This window comes from Schizosaccharomyces cryophilus (assembly GCF_000004155.1).
Source record: "Schizosaccharomyces cryophilus OY26 unplaced genomic scaffold supercont4.2, whole genome shotgun sequence".
Lineage (NCBI taxonomy): Eukaryota > Fungi > Ascomycota > Schizosaccharomycetes > Schizosaccharomycetales > Schizosaccharomycetaceae > Schizosaccharomyces > Schizosaccharomyces cryophilus.
Window position 1 is genome coordinate 287,347 of NW_013185625.1, and position 21,039 is coordinate 308,385.

The following is a 21,039-nucleotide window of genomic DNA, read 5'->3' on the forward strand; positions in this document are numbered from 1 at the left end:
TGATATCTATACGAGCCTGACGCCGATGAGCATGAATTTCCAGAGAACCAAACCATGACTTCGCTCTTTGATATTAATGCGGCTGCCGCTGTCAAGTAAGACTTAAGAATAAGAAATGTTGCTAATTCCTTAGGGACTATTCTGTCAAGCCTAAATTGTCTTATAGCACTGTGAATGCAATTACTGGTCCTTTGGTAATCCTTGAGTATGTCAATTGGAAAGTGGAATTCCAATAATCAGTGTTGATGGGATCACTAACTGTGTTGCTAGTAATATTCGCCGTCCAAAGTACAATGAAATTGTGAATTTGAATTTACCGGTATGAACACAACGAAGATATCAAGTTGTCTGGACGATTCAGCGACTTTGAACAGAACATCATGGGCAAGTCATCTTTCTAACCTTGTCTTGTGTAGGATGGATCAGTTCGATCTGGTCAAGTTTTGGAAGTTGCTGGTTCGAAAGCAATTGTTCAGGTTTTCGAAGGCACTTCTGGTGTTGATGTCCGAAAGACTAGCATAGACTTTACAGGACATTCCATGCGAATCCCTGTATCTGAAGACATGCTTGGGCGCGTTTTCAATGGTTCTGGTGTTCCCATTGACAAGGGTCCCAGCTTGCTGGCCGAAGACTATTTGGACATCAATGGTTCTCCTATCAACCCTTATGCTCGTATTTATCCCGAAGAAATGATTCAAACCGGTATTTCCTCCATCGATGGTATGAATAGTATTGCTCGTGGTCAAAAAATTCCCATTTTCTCTGCTGCTGGTCTTCCTCACAACGAAATTGCTGCTCAAATCTGTCGCCAGGCAGATTTGGTAAAACGACCCACAAAAGACGTACATGATGGACATGAAGATAACTTTTCCATCGTATTCGCTGCCATGGGTGTCAACTTGGAAACAGCTCGTTTCTTCCAGCGTGATTTTGAAGAAAACGGCTCTCTTGAACGTGTAACTCTCTTCCTTAACTTGGCTAATGACCCTACTATTGAGCGGATCATTACTCCACGTTTGGCTCTCACTGCTTCAGAGTTTTTAGCTTATCAAACCGACAAACATGTTCTTACCATTCTCACCGACATGACTTCTTATGCTGATGCACTACGAGAGGTTTCTGCCGCTCGTGAAGAAGTTCCTGGTCGTCGTGGTTATCCCGGTTACATGTATACAGATTTGTCTACTATATATGAGCGTGCTGGTCGTGTAGAAGGCCGTAATGGTTCTATAACTCAAATTCCCATTTTAACTATGCCTAATAATGGTATGTTGTCTGTTGAAAAGAAAAAACAAAGTTTATTGAATTTATAATTCATAAAGATTCAATCTAACACATTTTTAGATATTACTCACCCTATTCCTGACTTGACCGGTTATATTACAGAAGGTCAAATATTCGTCGACCGAGAGCTTCAAAATAATGGTATTTATCCTCCTATTAATGTTTTGCCTTCTCTTTCTAGACTGATGAAGTCTGCTATTGGCGAAGGAATGACTCGCAATGATCATGGTGATGTATCCAACCAACTTTATGCGATGTACGCTGTCGGTCGTGATGCTGCTTCCATGAAGTCTGTAGTCGGTGAGGAGGCGTTGTCTCAAGAAGATCGTTTGGCACTTGAATTTTTGGGTAAATTTGAAAAAACCTTTGTTAATCAAGGTGCCTATGAAAACCGTCCTATCACAGAGACTTTAGATTTGGCTTGGTCGCTCCTCCGTATCTTTCCCCGCGAAATGCTTACACGTATTCCCAAAAAAATTCTTGATCAATACTACACTAGATCTTCCTCAAAGGACGTTATCGACAACTCTGAAGATTCTTAAGCGATTTCCGTAGCTTTACTTAGCATAGCCCTTATGTTAGTCTTATAATTTTGTTGATCAATGAAGGATTTACTTTATATAATGCTGTCTATAAATGAATTAGTTTCTTCTTTTGAAATTAGATGACAAAAAACGACATAAGGAAAACTATTCAAGGACATGAACTATTATTCAAAATTAACAAATACAAGTTATCATTCAATACTGTCCAACCGAAAACATAATTTTCCTGTTTTAAACTATGGTTAATCGATAATAACGATATACGTCAACTTATTATAAATATAAAAACAAGCAATTAACATAAGAATGGATTATGACCAGTCATTTTTATTTAAACCGAGCTAACGTTCATGAATCGTGGTTGAATATTATTCCATCTTCTTATAGGGTTCGTATCAGACAGTTGTATACAGTAATCATAACAGAAAGCCGCTTGTTTTTCATCACCCAATTTTTGAAATAGTTCCGCACTGTAGAACCATGCTTCTGGTAAATCCCAACCATACTGCAATGTGGTTTCCAAAAGCAAGGAGTCAGCACGGTCACGAGAATTGCGTGTCTCATCTTCAGAAGTCAATAAAACCTTAGCTAAGGTTGTAGCTATGATAGGATTATGCGCATCTAAATACAAAGCTAATTCAAGTTGTTCCAACGCTTCTGCCTCTCTTTTTTGGGCTAAAAGTGATAATCCATAAACCAAATGTAATCCAGGAGAATCAACATTAAGCTTCTTTGCCTCCAAAAGGGCACCACGAGCCTGATCGTATTGCTTAGACTTGACAAATAAATTGGCTGCTGTTAGCCATAATTTTTGATTGAAAGAAGAAATAGTACTAGTGCGACGTTCATGTAAAGCATCCCTATAGTCGTTTGTGTCAAACCGTTCAGTTTCCAAATTATTCTTCTTTGAGGAAGAGTTTTTTGAAAAACTGAGTAAGCTTCCTTTCTCTGATTCCGTTTCTTCAACCGCTAATCGGTCGTTAGAGGATATCCTATTTTGTGGCTTTCGAGTGATACATTCATATTCATTCAGGTCAAACAAACTCACAAAGAAAGTAAAAAGTTCTTCTTGAAGATCTATAGCTGCTTTCACTCCCACAGAAGCTTCGTAAAGAGCCACCTTAGTTATCATTAGTTCGATTAAAGCACAACGATTCATGAAACTGACTTCAGAGGGGTTCGCTAGTATATATCTTCCATCTATGGAACTTTGTTTTATGTTCCACGATTCTAATACGCTATCAGCAATTTTAAGAGCTGAATCGTATTGTTCAGAACAAGATAATAACAATATCAGAAGATGCCAAGCCGGAATATTAAAATCAGGAGCTATCTTCAAAAGATGCCTGACAGTTTCGATAGCTGGTATAATTTCTCGCTTTTCTGCATGTTGCATAGCTAAGTGATAAAGAGCAACCTTATTTTCAGGCTCTATTTCGAGAATTTTTTTGAAACAGGAAACGCTTTCTTTATGATTTTCTTCCCTTACACTGGGATCATTCGTACTGTAATAGAGGTAAGACTTGGCAACTCCTTTAGCGTGAAGAATAAGAATAAACGTTTGCGAGTCTTCTAAAATTTTATGATCGGACGTTATCTTCATAATGAAGTCTAAGGTTTCGATTACTTTTTGAGGAGAATTTAAGTATTGTGAATAAACGGAAATCATCAAGGAAGCGATATGAACAACTTCTTCAATGGAGTCAATAAAAATCGGCTTTAAGTCAGATAAAGAGCTTTTGTTAGCACCTTTTTGGCGGAAGTTACGTTCTTGTGCTTTTGTGCACAAGAACTTATATAACTGGAATGCTTGATGAGCTTCTTCATACTCTTCTATATGAGTTAAAAGAATAACCAGGGACCGGAATAATTGTTGACAATGAAACGACTTCTCTGTCAATCTATAGTATATGTTTATTAGACTCACAGCGGACGTATAAAGCTGTTTCGTATTGAGCCAAATGGACATTGTTGATTCTATATATTCAACAATCAAAAAGTTTTGATCGCCTGCTCGAGGAAATGAAGTATGCTCGAGTAAGTATTTAGCATAATCGATTGCAAACGTGAAGTCATGAAGATGCAGTTTTTGAATTTGGCTTTTTTCGAAAATGGGTGAGTCAAAATTGTTTTCTTGGAATAGCGTATGAGAGAATTTTAAAATTTGTCTAAAGTGCACGATCCGGGTCAAGGGATCAATAATTGTGTGAGAGGCAAAGTAATCTGAACACAGACACAAAATGGAAGCTCTATCCAGTTGGCTGGCACTGCGGAATAGGTCAGACTATGTATATAAAGAAACTTACCTTGAGATAGATGAGATTTGGGCGTATACAGCGTAACAAAGTTCGCACCATTTGGCCCATTCTAATGGAACGCTATCCTTTACATTGGCACTCTGAATCATACCAATAGCAGATCTAACGTATTGATACGAAACCTCATAATTGGAAATGGAAAAATGAGCTAAGGCCGAAAGGATGGTTGCTTGTAAAATGCTAATTCCAGTCATACCCGGTGATAAATTTAATCCATCTGGAGACCAGTCAAGGTCCACGGCATCCTGGAAGTTCTTTCTAGATATGTATAATAATAATCGAACAGCAATCCCTTGCTGTTCCTCTTCATTAGAAGCTTGCTGTGCATTGAGATAATTCAACTGTTGTAAGAGAGGATTCGTAAGCTCGATAGGAAGGGCGGGTATAAAGATGGAGCAATTTTCAACAGAAGACAAATCAATATCTGTCATTCGCTTTTCTTGTTCATCCTGTAGGGCCAAGTGTAGTACAGCTTCAATTTTAGCTAATTCGGAAATATCTAGAACACAAAGCCATTAGCGCTATGAAAAATATAATGCTTACATGATTTTGAAGGTTGGTGCTTATTTAATTTTCGAGCTGCTTCCGGGATAGCTTGCCAGTCACCATTGCATCTATGTTCTTCGAATTTTAATTCGTATGTTTTTGCTTTTGCCTAACCAAAATTAGAAAAATTATATAAACACAATACCGAAGACTTACAGAGAACATCTATAGATATTTTATAAGAGTCCTAGATCACTAGGGACGAAGGGAAGAATGTCAAAACTTTGCAATTCACGAAGGAATTTTAAATACAAACCAAGAGTTATTTACAGAAAAAAAACAAAGAAAAGAATTAAAGAAAGTTAAAAGTAAAAATATACTCGAAACCACAAGAATTGAAGTTAGTCCGGCGAACTGGAGGTTGGAACGATGACCAGTAATGTTGTTAGGTAAAGTAAAGACAACCTAAGTACATACAGTTTTAAAGGAAAGCAAGCTTTTTAAAACAAAATATGTAATACTTTTATGAATTTGTAAACATTAACTGAAATCTGGCTGTAGCATTGTTTTTTCTGAGTGAATATATTCAACAACTAAGAATTATACATTTTACAATGGAAGCATAAGTCTTTTTTTTAGACATTACTGTTCGCTATTATTGACTGAACACGTATGGAATCTCTGAGGTGTCGAGAGTAAGTACCAAATGGGTTGCTTGTATTAACTGAAAATGAGTTATATGGATATTTCCTAGGTGATTTTGAGGAAATATTCTATTTTCTATGACAATATTCTTCCATAAGAAAGCTTAGCAAGCTACTCTACCTTTTGAGATTTGCATTGAAAGGAAAGTTCTTGACTTTAGACAATTTGTTGACCTCACTCAAGTTTCACTAAGAAACTTTACCCTTTTTTTTCTATTGTTTAAGCTTTGTTTTTTTATATTCTTCAGAATTCGCATAAGATGAGCTGGACTGAGAGTGAGTCACAAGTATAGAATTTTTTAAATAATCCATTGACAAGACTTCCTTACCCTTTCTCTTTCCCTTTTCTAGGACTGAATCTTTTTGCATGATATTGTTCAACTGAAATTATCTTCTACTGGTGTTCACGATGGCAAATGTTGCAACAGCATTGTTTGATGTCAAAGTAATGCTGGAGGCCCCAAGATGTTCTCCTGCCGTAAGCAACTGCCAAAGATTATTGGTTCTATTTACAGAGTTCAGTTATTCCTTTTCGACGCATAGCTTCGAAGCAGGTATTTACTTGGTGTATAGAACGATCAGGAATTGGAAAAGGTGTTAGGTCTCCTCAATGGTTAACAGAGCGTGTCCTCTACAGTTATAATACCTCTATTTCAGAGCTGCTTATTGCTGGAGACAGTGTTCGCTTTCGCGTAATCTTCATATCTTTTGATATTTCCGAAAGATACGATCTACACAATCATTAAAACATCCATGTTTATGACTATTTACCAGTTCGTTTCTGATACAGATGGAAATTTGTGACAGAAACAACTTATACGCAATTATCCTTCAAGAAACGAAGGGTTCCATTGGCGAATTTGAATTAGTTACTGAGAAGGCTGTGGATTTACTTCAACAAACATGACTTGAGTGTCCTATCGCACAGTTTGGTGGCTTTTCAGACTTTGATACAACTTTTTATGATCTCGTATTTGTCGCAATGGACCCAAGGTAAAGATCGAATGGTTGCACTAGGTGCTTCCTATGAAAGGTACATGATTAATTGGACCCAGGGACATCCTTTGGGTCGTCGTTTTGAGCTCTGGTATGTCACGATGGTATCTTCATTAGTACAAACACGTTATATAACGCAGATACGCTTCCATTTATACCTGATTTTGGTGGTACTCCTTGGGAAACTCAACATTTTTATAAGCGCTCGAGTCCATCCAACTTTGTTCGGAATTGGGACACATCTGAACTTGTAATTCGTAGTTCTAAAGATTACCGAATAGAGGAAGGCGAAGTTTTATCTACCTTTTCCGCTTTACAGTACAGAAAGATTCCTGGTAAGCTTTTATTATTTGTAGACGAAAGCTATTGGGTACCAAAAACAGTAAACATGCTTCGTTGGTATTATGAGGTTTTGGATTGGCTACTTGATCACGTTCAGGTTTGATATAACCTTCATATTTCGTCATATTTCTTTTGAATACTGATTAGCTCGCTGTCAGTTATTTATTCAATACCCTCAAACCGAAAGAACTTCGAACCAAAACTTCAGTCATACCATTCTAGTTGTACGGTATACAAATGGAAAGTGGACAGACAGCGATTACGGTACATTCATGGCAAGGGTCATAATTTCTGTCATTCAACTAACACATTGAAGTCAATTTCAAAAGACTCATGAAGTTGTGGATGGAAGCCATCCGTGTCCAGATCAAACCCTGAGTAAATTTTTCGCCTTAAAACTTATACTTTTGTTCACCTTAACTATCACTTACTTACACTAATCGTCATGGATCATGTGGTTGAAAGTCTCGAAACTTACATTATCAGCATCATGTTATTGAGCTCATAACATTCATTGACACTAAGACGTTAAAAACTAAATAAAATTTTCCCAAAGCTCAAACGGCACCACCAGCAGGGACGGTACCAGCATCATTTTGCAAAAGTGGAGCGCTTTCGCCAGTTAGAGAAGCACGCCTTTGTCTGTAAGGAAGAAGGAACAAAAGGCCAGCAAAGAGAGTCATTAGGCCAGAAATGATGAAGGCAAAGATGTGTTGGAGGGCAAAAAGATGAATGAGAAGCTGACCAACACCGATGGCACCAAACAAGTAAGCGCTGATGAGAGAGAGAGCCCAATCATGAAAACCCAAAATGGGTGCTAAATATAAGATGGCAACAAACCAAATGAAAACGTTAGAGAATACACGACACCCGATGCTCCGGCAATGAATGGCAACTGAGAAGGCATAGACAACAAACCAGATAGATTTTCCAAAGACGAGTTTCGAAGGAAATTTCATGGTAAGCATTTCAATGACGCCATTTCTTAAGCGAAGAGATTGACTGTACATGGTAAACGCTGTGGAAAACAAAAGTAACGACAATAAGGCCGTCCAATAAAACTTTTCGCGAACAAACGTAAGAACAGTCAAAATGACAAGGATGTTATACCAAATAGAGGAGTGAATGATAGAGAAACTGAAATCGTTAACCTGATCCCCAAGCAATAGAAGAGGAATGTTCATGCTGAGAAAGAATAGGTATTCAATCGCAATATAGGTACCCAGCATGATCTTATTTGCGAAAAAGGGAGTCGCATTGTGATTATAAACCCATGGAAGCGACGGACTCGAAAATATATGAGCTAGCAAAGTCGAAAAGCTGATTCCCAAAGACAAAATACTTCCGAGAATATATTTAGTTTCACGAGTAATTTGCATTATGAAAGATGAAAATGTGAAATCGCACAGGAAACAAAACTAAGATATTAAAGTTGAACAAATTATACCAAATTATATGTAAGCTAAAAGTGCGTCCGGGAAGAATCTGTCTTTGTACTTAATATTCGGTTCAAACGATTTCTGTCGCAAATTACCGGGAAAAAAGTTGTCGGTATATTATCGTTTCTTGACTAAGAATAATTCCTTTCTTTCTCTAGTTTTTACAAAAAAAAATGAATAAATAAAAGTTATTGTAATAACAGACTTTGATGAGTTTGAATTCAAAATTCAAAAGGCTTTTAAAATCAAAAGGATATGATATAACTCACGAATTCGTACGTACGTAGACCAAGAGTATGTATATATATATATACATACATATACGTCTGCGTCAATGCTTCATTATGAGAAACTCGCCCGATTTCCCTTACCAATCTTACTTTGAGGACTTCGTAAGTCTTACGCAAGACATAGATTTCATCTTGCATTCTGTAATCATTCATAATGCGCAAGACGTGCAAAATAAAAAAGAGTTCTTTGCTTAAAAAAAAAATAAAAATAGTAATCGTTATTTTAATTGTAATAACAATCAAAGTAGCTTCTTTGTTTTTCGTTTCTTATAGCGCCTTTGCAAGATTTTACGATATCATACTGGACAAGTCGTAAATGTATTCAAAGCTTGAAACATCGAATCTATCTCTTCCCTCATTATAGAATCAAAAAATTACTTTATTCTAGTTCAAATAAAACGGATAAAAAGGAAAAGAAAAAGAAAATACGATATATGGATAATCATTTCTCTGTTTATTTACTAACGATAAAGAACGTCCTTTTTCGGCGCAAGTAATAGTCATGTCAAAAAGAAATCCATATTTTATGAAACAGAATCTATTAGATATTAAAGTTTTTAGAAATTTCACAATTTCTCTTATTTTCTTAAATATTATTTATTTATTTATTGTTTGTTTTGCCTCTTAAATTGCTTTACGGCATGTTAGTTTTTTACATCACTATAAGGCTCACTATAAAATTTAACGTACTTTAACGGGGTGCGCAATTTTCTGTTTCGAAGAGACGACTACTTTACAAGGACTACCTTAGCTGGAAGAAGAAATTACAATCAACGTTGTATTTGCTTCCTTGAGAGGAATTCAACGTTCTGAAGAGCTTCGAATGCAATGGAGGGGTTTACCTTGGATACTCTTGCCTCTCGAATCATTGAAGTGCCTTTGCTAGGTCAAGAAGATCAAACTGTAGAAATTGACTGTTCAAGTTTGCCGGAGGATGCATCTGAATTGGTAGAAATATTAACAAATGAACAAGCCGGAAAGGATTATTGGACAAAATTTGCTCGTGAATACCATATACGCGGTCTTTTCAATCAAGCACTGTTCATTTTAAGTTCCGCACTGAATGTTTTGAAGGATACCGAAAGTCAGTGCCTTTTAAATGCAAATATTTGCTCTATTTATTTACATCTGGTGAGACATGCCGTTTGGAAGAAGGATAATGCTGCTCGTGATCAGCATTTGCAGAATGTACGAACATATCTGGAAGCTGCCAATCGCCTTAACCCAAAATTAGAGGCAAATGTCTTGCTTCATGGAATTTATCGAATTTTGTTGAACCCCCTTGACAAAGATTCCCTAGAAAACTCTCTTCGCTGTTTTGATTTTGTGTTGCAACGATCCGAAGGCAATGTCTTTGCATTAATGGGCAAAGCCCGTATTCTATACTCTCGAGGAAATTATAGAGGAGCCTTGAAGCTTTACCAGCGTGCTCTCGTCAGCAATCCGCAAGCCCAACCTGATCCTCGGATTGGTATCGGTCTTTGCTTTTGGAATTTGAATATGAAAGATGATGCGTTCAGTGCTTGGACTCGTGCAAAAGAATTGGATCATCAAAATCATTTTGTTAATACTTATTTGGGATTATACTACTATGATCTTGCGTTTGAGAATGCCAACTCGGATCGTTTCTTGCAATACTATGGCGAAGCTTTACAATACACCCAAGCTGCTTTTAAAGCTATGCCAAGTGATCCCGTCGCTTCTTGCATCCTGGCTGGTTATGTTTATTCTAAACGCAGTCTAGATGGCTGCGTTAAGCTAGCCAATACTGTAGTGCAAAATTCTTTCTCTCCTTCTCTCATTGCGGATGGCTATTTTTGGATGGGTCGAGCCTATCATCAAATGCAAAATTATGAAAAGGCTATGACCTGCTACCAAAGAGCGCGTTCTGTCGAGGATCGCCATCTTTTATCATTTTTAGGAATAGGCCAAATTCAGATCCTCCAAAATGACTTGACTAGTGCCAAGTTGACTTTTGAGCGTATTACTGAACAGCATCCCAAATGTGCAGAGGCATTAATTATTTTAGGGTGTCTCTACGCATCCGAAATAAAAATCGACTTTACGAAGCCTCGGATGCTTTTGGATCGTGCCTTTAATTTAATCGGTTCTTCTAAGATACCAAGGGTTGTCGACTCTGACTTGTATATTACTCAAGCTAGATTATGGGAAAAAGAAGATACAAGGAAAAGCTTAAGCTTTTTGCAACGTGCCCACGACTTCTTAAAAAATGCTCATATTACAATTCACCCTGAACTTTTGAACAACATTGGTGTGTTAAACTACCATCTTGGTAATTTCAAGGACGCCAAGGATTATTTCTCAGTGGCTAGAAAGGAAGATCTCGATATTGATCCCGAAATCTTACTTGTACTTGATTTTAATCTTGCCCGTTGCGAAGAAGAGCTTGGTAATGTTGAAAAATCGATGGAAATCTATAATAAGATAATAGAGCTCCAACCTTCTTTCTCTGATGCCCGTGTTCGTCTTTGTTTGTTGCAATTAGCTAATCCCCAGGAAGAGACTTTTAAGTCCATTCGACATTTAATGACGAATGATGCGGATAATTTGGAAGTACGGGCATTCTTTGGTTGGTATTTAAGCAAACAAAAACGTCGTCCCGCTGAGGATCCCGAGGTTCGGCATTGTTCTCAAACCTTACGACATTGGCACGATGATATATATTCTCTTGTCCAACTTGGTAATGCTTATATGCGACAAGCTCGGGAGATTCGTGCTCAAACCGATAAAGATCGGGGTAAACGTCAAAAACTTTATATTAAAGCTGTCCAGTCTTACGATCAAGCTATAAAATTTGATCCGAAGAACGCTCATGCCGCTCAAGGAATTGCCGTGACATTTGCTCAAAGTAGACAGTTTTCTAAAGCTTTGCTCATCCTAAGCAAAATTCGCGAGTCCATCAAAGATGTTACTACGTTAATTAATATTGGTAACTGCTTGGCCGAATTGAAGCAATTCAGTCGAGCAACGGAAGTTTTTGAAACTGTTTTATCTATGACAGGTGGCGATGATGTTTATGGAATTTTAAGTTGCCTTGGTCGAGTGTGGTTGCAACGAGGCCGCGAAGAAAAACGCGCTGATTTCTTGAAAGAGTCATTGAAGTACTCGAGAATGGCTTTGGAGAAGAACTCAGAAAACACTAGCCTACAATTCAACGTAGCCTTCGTTCAATTCCAGCTTTCTGAACTGATTTACACTCAGCCTGAAAGCTCTCGAACCGTGGAAGACTTAAAATTCGCTATAAAGGAATTGGACGACTCTGTGAATATTTTTAGTTCATTAGTGACGTCCAAACAACCTCCTTACCCCCCTACTGATATTGAGCAGCGTGTAAAAATGGCTACAAACACTACCAGAAAAAGACTGGAGCGTGCTCTTCAACAACAATCCGAGTATGAAGCCGCTGTTACTGCCAAGCTCGATGAAGCCAAACTCAATCGCGAGAAGGAAAAAGCTAGAAGAATGGCAGAAGAAGAAGCTTTGCGCAAAGCCCAAGAAGAACGTGAACGTGAGCTTGAGGAAGAGCGGAAAGGTATGCAAGAGGAAGTTTTACAGTGGAGAAAGAACCAAGAAAAAGAAATTGAAGAAGAGCTTAGTGTTGCCTCTGATGCTGATGAGAAACATTCGGGAAGAAAAAGAAAAGGCGAAAGAAGAAAACGCAAATCTAGCTCTAAAGCTGATAAAGACACCGACACCGTTAATGAAGATAACACTGATGATGATGAGATTCCGCTTTCAGATGCCAGAAACAAATTATCAAAGAAGCGCCGTAAAAGCAAGCGTGTAATTTCAGAAGATTACACCTTTGACGAATCCGATAATGAACAGCCTGCTGAATCTACGGAAGGTCAAGGTAAGAATCCTTCTCCATCCTCCCCGCCAAATAAATCTTTCAACGACACTCACGAAAGTGAAAATAAATCAAATAATAAAGGTGAGGGTGAACTGGATAATCTTTTCTCTGACGAAGAAAATGAACCTTCCCCTTCTTCCTAACCCGATCGTTAATGTCTCTTGTTGTCATCTTAAAAAAAAGCTACAATTTTATGTAGTAACTTGGTTTGTCTTTTTTTGAATTCATTTAATATCCTACCCTTTGTACGTAGACTTAGACAATGATTAATACCTTTTAGAAAAGTTGAGAATGTTGTGTAAGATGTTAGAGTAAATAATAAATTAAATAATAACAACTAAAGCTTAACTATTTTTTATAATAGTCTTGTAATGATTATCTTCGTACGAATGTTGACATAGCGCGTGAGACGCGAGCGGTCGTTAATATTTCTTGTCTGTCTCAATTACTCCAAATATGTGTAAAATCTCTAAAAAATGAGTTATGTAAATGTAGGAGATTCAGTTTTAGTACATGATGAATTAGGAATAGTTCGTTTTGCTGGAAGTACCGATTTCGCGTCTGGAATTTGGCTTGGCGTGGAGATGGTTGACAAAGTTGGACGAAATGATGGATCAATACAAGGAAAACGCTATTTCACGTGTGAAGAAGGAAAAGGCGTTTTCATAAGAGCATGTTCTACTAATGTTAGAAAACAAACCGATAAAACTCGAGTAAACTCTGATTCAAGAAAGAAACCAAAATCTATAGACAAGCAGACCTCAACAAAAGCATCCTATAAAGCAAAGGAAAACAAAACAAAAGAAGAGAACTCAAAAGGAAGGGATAATAAAAAGAAAGTTGTCTGTCCAAGCTTAAACGTGTCCACCCCAACTAAAGTTGAAGGCTCAAATGTTTCTACTCCTCTTCTTGAACTAACGGCAGATTCTGAAACTACGCTTATTTCAATTGGAAGTGACTCTTTAGAAGATACTCCAATAAATGAGAGCTTTAAAAATGATAAAAGAGCATCAATCGATTTTACTAATTCTCGCATTTCTGCTCCCCATTTATTACTGGAGGAGGATACAATTATTGAAAGCAACACAAAGTTTCAATTAAAACTAGAAATAGAAACGTTGCATAAAGAACTAAACGAAGCCCTTAACAGTTTAAACTACTACAAAACTTCCCACAATAAGGCTAATGAGCAGTTAAAGAAAACGAGTTTGGAACTGGAAGAGCTAAATAAGGAGAAGGAAATGAATTCAGCATGGAAAAGCATTCGGCCAAAGCTACAGAAAAAGATGCTTTCGATGCAAGAAGAAATTGAAATACTAAAACAGCAGCTTAAACATTGTAAACTTAAAGGTCAAGGAATTGAAAACGAATTTGAAGATACTGAAATGAAGAAACTTACTCAAGAGGATGTGATTACAGAAAAGCCTGCAGATATGCTGGTAAGCAACAAAACAATGTACGAAGTCAAAGCAAAGGACGAAAATGATGGAGATTACGCATGCTCCATTGATGAAATAAAGAAGGAAAACCTTGAATTGAAAATTCAAGTTAAAGATCTTCAGCTGTTGAAGGAGCTTTCTGATGAAATCGAACGAGATCAGTCAGACAAAATAGCTTCCTTAGAAAAAGAAGACAAACGGAAAGCCGAGCTTTTTATTTTATTTGAAAATACTTTCTCTCAAAACATAGAAAATCTGCAAACACAGAAACTTCAACGAGAGCAAACTGAATATCGAAGGTGAGTCTAAACACGTATATTGAAGGGGTTTCTTACAATTTAGTTTTCACTCAACGCTTGCAGATATGGACAACACGGCAGTATTTGTACGGGAAGTCTTTCATAACTTAGCGAACCTGACAAAACAATGTTATGAATTTAGATTCGAAATATTACAAAAGCTATATTTGGATGACGAATCTGGCTGCGTTTCGGAAATTTCTTTCATGCTTTTTTATATACAAAAAGTTTCTTCCTCCTTCAATCAAGGCATCTACAATAAAATCAACCAAGCCGAAAATGGGAAACCAAAACTTTCCTCAGACTTTATTGAACAGTGGTATTATATTATTTTGGTTACAGAATGGAGCAAATGGTTAATTGCATTCACTTGCGAAAATGGAGCTTTTGCTTTATCTTCCGATCTACGATTAAAGGACACAATTATTGACATTTTCCATTTATTTGAAGCATATGTTAAAGATCCCGGAGGGCCTAATAAAGGAATTCTTCAGGATATCTGGGGTCGAATTGAAAATTGGGTAAAAGAAAGGGCTAGTGATGTTATTTTTAACTCTTTTGATGAGCTCTACCGATGTGTGCAGCTGTTAAACTCCGTCTTTCTTATTGACATGGTTACAGAAAATATTTATGAGACTCAAATTGATGATTCGGACGGTGTACTAAGTGAAATAAGTGAATTAGCAGCTATAACTAAAGAGATAAAAGTATTCTTACAACACAAAGACGAACAGGGAAAGGTGTTTTTTCCCAAAGAAAAAATCATCTCACCGAATCTTTCATCAGTAGTCGAAAAATTACTTTTCGAATCGCAAAATCAGGGTGGGCACAGTCAGAATACTTATCCGCGAATAATAAAAGTTTGGAAGGAGTTCTCCGAAGAAATTAGGAGAAGCTTACTGAAACTACAATCTTATATTGTCGAGAAGGGTGAAGCGGTTTTTTCTGAATTTAACCCTCAGTGTTTTAGGGATGTTATACTTACAGCTTTACCTTCTCCGTCAAAAGAAAAATTCAAAAAACAAGATTTGGTAAAAGAAAATAGCTCTCTTAAACTAGCAGTTTCCGAAACAAACGAGCTGATTACTCACCTAAAAATTCAAATTGACAGGTTGAGTAAACAGACTAGAGAGAAAGAAGATCTTGAGAAGAAGATAAAAAGCTTTGAAGTTTTGGAGAGTGGGCTCCGGAAAGAATTGATGAAAACAAAATCTGATCAAAAAAATCTAAACGACAATGATCACCTTATGAAAGTATTACTCGAGGAAAAGCAACAGCTGGAAGAAACGTTCAAACAAAATGAACAAAAACTTCGAATGAAGTTTCAGGAAATGATCAGAAAATTAAAACAGGATTTGAACAAAGCTAGGAAAGAGGTTTTACACGTTGACCTGGATCAAAAAGAAGACTATGAATGGCTATCTATGTCTTTAAGTCATAGAAATGACCGTTCAGTAGACAATTACATGAAGATTCCCCAACGCGTACATAGTCTCGCACTTGAGATGAAACCTTTTTCGGTGAATCGTTACTTTGATTCTGAACGAACTAAAAAAAGGGAACGTCCGAGTGATGCTCATGTTTCGCAACTTTTTAAATATAATGAGTTTGCAAAGTCGTTATGCAAATCAAATCATGTTTAATGTAAATACAAAGGTAGCAACATGCATTATCGCTAGGAATACTAATTAAAACTTAATTTATTGAGATAGAAATTATTTTGGTATATGTAAAAATAAATAGTAGCTGTAATTCCTGTAGAAAATGAGCATTAGCAAACGTTTGCTGAATGCGACTGAATCCTGTCACGGGAAGAATAGTATTGAGTATGAATGGGAATGAGTGGAATGTCTAAACAAGCTATTCGGTGCAAATTTGAAGTTTGTTTGGAATTTGATTTACTAACAAGTAGCAGTACTGTCCTCTAGATAGATTAGAAAAGATGAAGAGAAACGTTCACTCGTTCGACCATTGAAGGTATAGCTGGAAACAATTAGACGCTATTAGCTCTTCTAACAAGTGATCTATTTCATTCTTGTGTATGTATGTGAGTGTGTGTATCCGTATATCTTTTCATTCGTACAAACTTGTATCTTCACTTTTTTACTTTATGATTGTTTACTTTCGTCGTATAGCAATACACTCCTTAGTGTTATCTTTCGCGGCAGGATCCTCACACCATATTATTGTGTGTTTCGAGAGCAACAAACAAGTAAATCAATAGATCTACCTTTTCAATTGATCCTAATTGATCATCCATTGCATACGTGCTCCATTCTTTATTGTTTGTTTACTTCGTATTAGGCGACAATTCCTTAACGATCTGCTGTATCATCAATCACACTAACGCGGTATTCTATGTGGCTGTGATAATAATATTCTTAACGAAAAGATCAAATGCGACACTTACCCCTCGCCTATGATATTAAATTTTGTTTTGCATGATATTTACCTTCGCCTTTCAGAACAAATTCACGTTATCTACTTTATAAGGAATATCGCTTAGTGCAGCCTTCAGGGTGAGGAAGAACGACGTACATGTAAACAAAACCAGGAAGTTTAAACAGAGTGTACTCGTATCGGGAAGGCCCCCAAAGAGAAAAGTAAACTCTTGAAACATTCAAGTATGTATGGAAAGAGCAGGAATGAAAGAATTTCTTAAGCATGGGGTTTAATCGAAACGCGTTCGACGCGTATGGGAATTAGGAATTGTCAAGAAAGGGCCTTTCGAATGATTCTACTCAGTAGAAAAAGAAAACATGATTAGGAAGGAAAAAAAAAAAAAAGTCGTGTACTCTTGTAGACAGACTAAGCGAATGTTGATGGATATATATGTGAACGTCGATTTCATTCAGCTTTCTTGTCCACTTGACTTGTTCAAGAAAACGCTAAAATTATCAACACAGTGCGTTTATCCATCTCTTCTTCGTCCCTTGTCTTATGTTTCTTTGAACAAGTAAATGGGGACTTTGGATATAAAAATAAAATTCCAGCCCGTCTTTTTACCATGGATCTTTTCTTGATTTGCTTACTTTCTTATGATGCGCAAGTTTTTGGAATTACTAGTGATACCGTGAATAACATCATTCACAATGATTTATCCCTCTTCAGCAAATTATCTATTCCAATTGTGTCATGAACGTAGTTCATGAAATTTGTTTTGCAAAAGTACGGGCAGGTTCAAGAAACGATTCAGTTTCTTGCAATAGAAAACAAGGGTCTTTAGTGATAATATGGTCAATGCGTGAGAATTCTGTCATCTTATGAAAACGTGTTATAATTTTTTTTTTGTGCGAGATGTGCGATTTTTATGTATTTACGAAACGAAAGAAGAAAGTGTCTTGATAAATCTTGTGCGAGAAACTGGTGCTCACAAGTTAATTCTGCTTGTAATGGAATTGGAATTGGAATTGGAATGTCGGTACTCCTTCTTTTAATTGTGATTCGTTATAATCATGGAAGTCTTGACATCTTCTACGTATTTTCAGTGTTTGCATTTGATTTCTTCATCCATTCATTCTATTCTCGCGCTATTTATTTATTTATTTGCGAATTGGTTACCCTCTCTTAATTAGTTTACGAGCGAACGCGGACTAGTTTGTTGTTTTGTATACGGCGCTGAAACACCTTCCTATTCAGTGTTTTGAAGTTTCCTTTTACTACGCTATTTATGTAGTATCGACACCTATCACTTCACTACCCACTCTCTCTCTCTCTCTTTGGTACTTGAGTTTTCCGTTCACCCCCACCACAGACCTCTTATATTTGTCACGACAGGATGCCCATATTCTCGGGATTTCGGAGAAACCGGTGACTTTTAAATCCGGTTTCGGTGGAAATTTTCTCCGGGAAAGGACTAGATCCAGAAAAAAATGTTTCCGGAAAATGAGGAGAACTGATGTCAATAGGACCGAAAAGTCCGTGATTTTACCGGAAAAAGAAGCAAATGAAGTAGATAACTCCGAAAGGTAAAAAATGGAACGAAAATAAAAACAAAAAAGAAATGAGAGGAAATAAAAAATGAATAGAGGTAATATACAAGTTTCGCGGACAGATGTTGACCTATTTAAATTTAAAATGGACTTTTTTCTACCCAAAACAACTTCTCGCTTGTCTCATTTAAGTTTTACGTCTGAACATGCTGCCACAGCAAGGTTGAGGGATGTAACCAATACATTGGAAAACGTGATGAGCAAACGTAGTTGTCGTTTTGTTGACATAAGCAATGTAACGAATCAATCCTAGAAAAGCCGAGATTAAAAAAAAAAAAAAGAAAAAAAAATAATAATCTCATACAAAAAGAAAATTAGACATTGTTCTTTGAGTGACAGTTTACTACATGTTGAATTATAAAGACTTTTGTTCATTTTTTGCTCACTTTCTTACCGAAAAAGGTAAACGTTCGGCTATAAGGAATGAGTGTCATATGGGACAACATCAACTCGGACGATCGTTGCATACACATTGTTTACAACCTGTAGGAATTTGAGAGAACGATGCATTCGCGAGGCGAAAACGTTTGAAAGTGGGGATAGCTTACGCAGAAGGACTTTTGTCCGTCATTCGATAATTCCGGAAGGGAATGTAAGAGTGATGGCGCGGAAACTTTTTACTATAAATAGGACCCTGTTCCCTCCATTGGAAACCATCACTCAAGATTACATTTAAGTCTTATTTATTTGTGTGATTCATCCTACATTTTTTTAAGGATTACCGAAAGATCTTTTATTTTATTTTGCATATTTTTCTTCGTTGTTTATTCCCTTTCCTTTTGCATAAATTTTCATTTTCAAATTGCATCGATTCCCTAAATATTGAGTTTTACTTTTCTATCCATTATTTATCAGTGGATTTATTTGCATTTTTTTGACTTGCATATTCATACGTTTCTGTTTGCCTCCCTATAAAATCATAACTCATACGGTTATTTACGTTTCGCATTATGAAGTTGTTTAATTCAGTTTCTTTTTCAGCCTTACTCTCTCTTTTGGCTTATGTCCCTATTTCGTCTCTTGCCGCTCCTTTGACCAAGCGTTCTGATCTTAAAGATAATGAAGATTTTGGTTTATTGAGCGTCCACTCTGGTAATTTATATGTTCATTTGCATGAATTTTATGTAGGTGAGTCTGGTAACGTCTATCTGGATCCTTATGATCATGCAGATACGAGTACCAGTTTCAAGTTGAAGGATGGTCATCTCGTCTATAAAAATGAATATGCTCATATCGCTGATGAAGGTGCTTTGATCTTCAAGTCGGATAGTAAGGGTGCTGCCAAAGGATTTTCTTTTGGAGACCATGTTTCTGCCGGTTACCACTTCGTCTATAATGGTAAAGATCCGGTTGCTTGTCCTCTCAAAGAAGATTCCAACGTCTACTCTATCTTTTATGGTGATGGTACCGGAGACAGCAAATGTACTGGCATCTCAGTTCTTGCCATTCCAAACCAAAGTTCTTCCAGTTCTTCTTCTACTACCACAACGTCTTCTGCTGCTAAAGTAGAAACTGTTGCTACTGCCAGTTCTGCCTCTTCGTCTTCTACTCTTTTGCCCTATACTACCAAGTGCGTCGTTGTCCCGGCCACAGACAATAAGGACAAGAAGGAATCTAACTATTCTACGCAATCTGAAAGCACCGAATCTAGCATTTATCCTATATTCCCTAATGGTATTCGCCTTACCAACACTTCATCTGCCGACTCCAATTCTGGAAATGTCTACTCTCCTGTTGCCTCTCAAAAGGAAAATGATCATGTTAACACCATCTTCACTTTCGATGTTCCTCAGGTTACTGACAAGGGTTGTCAGCTCCACTTCCATATTGATAACCATGGGTTCCCTATCAATGTGAATGGTCCCAACGGTGTCGGTGAATTCAACCTCTACAACCTTTCCTCTGTCGCTGACGACAGCACTACTTGGGCCAATCACCCTAATCGCATTGCTGAAATTGGCCGCTTTAACTGCTCTTCGAATGGATGTGATTATACCACCAATATAACTTGTCCTTCTTCCTACCAGGCTGTCTCATATGAATTGTCTGCCATTACTGACAAGTCCTACCTGAACTACTTTGAGGAGACTAACCCTGTTGAAGGTCTCTACTTGACTGTTTAAATGCACTATTATTATACATTAGCGATAATTTAACAATAGTTCTTCATGAATATAAATCTCTCATAGCATAGTTCTTTTACATTTTGTTATTTTTGGTAGAATTTATGTAGCTTTTCGCAAAGTAACAATATTCCATTAGAAAATATTTAAATTAATGATATGATTGTAACTATATATCTTGTGTTCAGCTTTGCATATTTCGTAAAGGCTAATTCAAATTCTTGAGGAGCGTTCTAATGTTTTTCCTTTTTCATTAGAGCCTTTCTCTATCATGGAGACGGCATTTACAAACGAGAGCAAGCTAGACTCAATTCTTCACTTGGACTTTCAAAAATTGTCTCAAACTTATCCTCCTTTGAAGCCTTTGTACGTATTATTTTGTGGCTTATTTTTTCTTTTCTGAATTTCTGTGCTAACCCGTTTTATTCAGTCTCCAAGGTGGACATATCGACTTTTGGAATCAGGATGCTGTTTTGTAAGTTGGCTTCAGATCCAGCGGGATTGCCAGATTCTAATTTCAGCAGAACCTTATCGAAAGCCATTTTAGAAGTGTACTTTTCGTTGGACTTGTCTCTGCCAAAAAATCGATTATGTCCTATGGTAAAAACTTGTTCCTATACAGGTCGAAAACTAACGCATTAGGTCCCCAACCGGTATGGTTTACCTATCCATAGTATGATTTTATTTTCTAGTGTCCTAACTGTGTTAAGTGTTTTGTATCTAGACTACATATGGAATCTCCTACAAAGTACAGTGCCTGGTTTTAGTAGTGAAAACGTGATAGGATTGGACATTGGGACAGGAGCTTCATGTATCTATCCTTTGCTTGGATCCAGGATGTACTTATTCCGCTTTTTAGGGACAGGTTTGTCTTTCTTTTGAGTTTCTCGCAAGCTTGCAACACTAAC

At 37.0% G+C, this 21,039-nt stretch overlaps 8 protein-coding genes across 8 annotated transcripts; 6 read left to right on the top strand and 2 right to left on the bottom strand.

Moving 5' to 3' along the window:
• The first annotated feature begins 47 nt into the window (after nucleotides 1–47).
• Nucleotides 48–2,091, top strand: SPOG_01661 (V-type ATPase V1 subunit B). Its single transcript, XM_013166766.1, has 5 exons — nucleotides 48–95; nucleotides 134–205; nucleotides 271–319; nucleotides 417–1,266; nucleotides 1,345–2,091. The coding sequence occupies exons 1-5, from the start codon at nucleotides 55–57 to the stop codon at nucleotides 1,824–1,826; spliced, it is 1,494 nt and encodes a 497-aa protein (XP_013022220.1). The 5' UTR covers nucleotides 48–54; the 3' UTR covers nucleotides 1,827–2,091.
• Nucleotides 1,984–5,115, bottom strand: SPOG_01662 (cargo-transporter Ypp1). The gene is made up of 4 exons (XM_013166767.1): nucleotides 4,850–5,115; nucleotides 4,691–4,802; nucleotides 4,136–4,646; nucleotides 1,984–4,096 (listed from the first exon to the last, which is right to left on the bottom strand). Exons 1-4 carry the CDS (start codon nucleotides 4,856–4,858, stop codon nucleotides 2,161–2,163), a joined length of 2,568 nt encoding a protein of 855 aa, XP_013022221.1. The 5' UTR covers nucleotides 4,859–5,115; the 3' UTR covers nucleotides 1,984–2,160.
• Nucleotides 5,116–5,184: 69 nt separating this feature from the next.
• On the bottom strand, nucleotides 5,185–8,516 carry SPOG_01664 (uncharacterized protein). The gene has a single exon (XM_013166769.1). The coding sequence runs from the start codon at nucleotides 8,052–8,054 to the stop codon at nucleotides 7,233–7,235; it is 822 nt and encodes a 273-aa protein (XP_013022223.1). The 5' UTR covers nucleotides 8,055–8,516; the 3' UTR covers nucleotides 5,185–7,232.
• SPOG_01663 (uncharacterized protein) lies at nucleotides 5,747–6,778 on the top strand (the record flags this gene model as incomplete). The annotated part of the gene is made up of 3 exons (XM_013166768.1): nucleotides 5,747–5,815; nucleotides 6,207–6,424; nucleotides 6,595–6,778. 3 exons carry the CDS (start codon nucleotides 5,747–5,749, stop codon nucleotides 6,776–6,778), a joined length of 471 nt encoding a protein of 156 aa, XP_013022222.1.
• Nucleotides 8,517–9,162: 646 nt separating the features above from the next.
• Nucleotides 9,163–12,621, top strand: SPOG_01665 (RNA polymerase II associated Paf1 complex subunit Tpr1). The gene has a single exon (XM_013166770.1). It carries the CDS (start codon nucleotides 9,233–9,235, stop codon nucleotides 12,419–12,421), a length of 3,189 nt encoding a protein of 1,062 aa, XP_013022224.1. The 5' UTR covers nucleotides 9,163–9,232; the 3' UTR covers nucleotides 12,422–12,621.
• Nucleotides 12,622–12,688: 67 nt separating this feature from the next.
• Nucleotides 12,689–15,729, top strand: SPOG_01666 (uncharacterized protein). The gene is made up of 2 exons (XM_013166771.1): nucleotides 12,689–14,016; nucleotides 14,060–15,729. Exons 1-2 carry the CDS (start codon nucleotides 12,755–12,757, stop codon nucleotides 15,657–15,659), a joined length of 2,862 nt encoding a protein of 953 aa, XP_013022225.1. The 5' UTR covers nucleotides 12,689–12,754; the 3' UTR covers nucleotides 15,660–15,729.
• A 686-nt stretch (nucleotides 15,730–16,415) lies between these two features.
• Nucleotides 16,416–20,201, top strand: SPOG_01667 (But2 family protein). The gene has a single exon (XM_013166772.1). The coding sequence runs from the start codon at nucleotides 18,959–18,961 to the stop codon at nucleotides 20,129–20,131; it is 1,173 nt and encodes a 390-aa protein (XP_013022226.1). The 5' UTR covers nucleotides 16,416–18,958; the 3' UTR covers nucleotides 20,132–20,201.
• Nucleotides 20,202–20,221: 20 nt separating this feature from the next.
• SPOG_01668 (uncharacterized protein) lies at nucleotides 20,222–20,898 on the top strand (the record flags this gene model as incomplete). Its single annotated transcript, XM_013166773.1, has 5 exons — nucleotides 20,222–20,497; nucleotides 20,562–20,606; nucleotides 20,656–20,731; nucleotides 20,774–20,784; nucleotides 20,856–20,898. The coding sequence occupies exons 1-5, from the start codon at nucleotides 20,403–20,405 to the stop codon at nucleotides 20,896–20,898; spliced, it is 270 nt and encodes an 89-aa protein (XP_013022227.1). The 5' UTR covers nucleotides 20,222–20,402.
• Between the last annotated feature and the right edge of the window lie 141 nt (nucleotides 20,899–21,039).

What these genes read in the sequence shown, in the direction of transcription:
- SPOG_01661 (XM_013166766.1), top strand. Translation starts at nt 55, where the DNA reads ATGACTTCGCTCTTTGATATTAATGCGGCTGCCGCTGTCAA. An exon ending in AATGCGGCTGCCGCTGTCAA is followed by an intron (nt 96 to 133) that starts GTAAGACTTAAG and finishes CTAATTCCTTAG; the next exon opens with GGACTATTCTGTCAAGCCTA. An exon ending in GGTCCTTTGGTAATCCTTGA is followed by an intron (nt 206 to 270) that starts GTATGTCAATTG and finishes CTGTGTTGCTAG; the next exon opens with TAATATTCGCCGTCCAAAGT.
- SPOG_01662 (XM_013166767.1), bottom strand. An exon ending in GCACCAACCTTCAAAATCAT is followed by an intron (nt 4,647 to 4,690) that starts GTAAGCATTATA and finishes TTTGTGTTCTAG; the next exon opens with ATATTTCCGAATTAGCTAAA. An exon ending in CAAATCTCATCTATCTCAAG is followed by an intron (nt 4,097 to 4,135) that starts GTAAGTTTCTTT and finishes CCTATTCCGCAG; the next exon opens with TGCCAGCCAACTGGATAGAG.
- SPOG_01664 (XM_013166769.1), bottom strand. Translation starts at nt 8,054, where the DNA reads ATGCAAATTACTCGTGAAACTAAATATATTCTCGGAAGTATTTTGTCT.
- SPOG_01665 (XM_013166770.1), top strand. Translation starts at nt 9,233, where the DNA reads ATGGAGGGGTTTACCTTGGATACTCTTGCCTCTCGAATCATTGAAGTG.
- SPOG_01666 (XM_013166771.1), top strand. Translation starts at nt 12,755, where the DNA reads ATGAGTTATGTAAATGTAGGAGATTCAGTTTTAGTACATGATGAATTA. An exon ending in GAGCAAACTGAATATCGAAG is followed by an intron (nt 14,017 to 14,059) that starts GTGAGTCTAAAC and finishes CTTACAATTTAG; the next exon opens with TTTTCACTCAACGCTTGCAG.
- SPOG_01667 (XM_013166772.1), top strand. Translation starts at nt 18,959, where the DNA reads ATGAAGTTGTTTAATTCAGTTTCTTTTTCAGCCTTACTCTCTCTTTTG.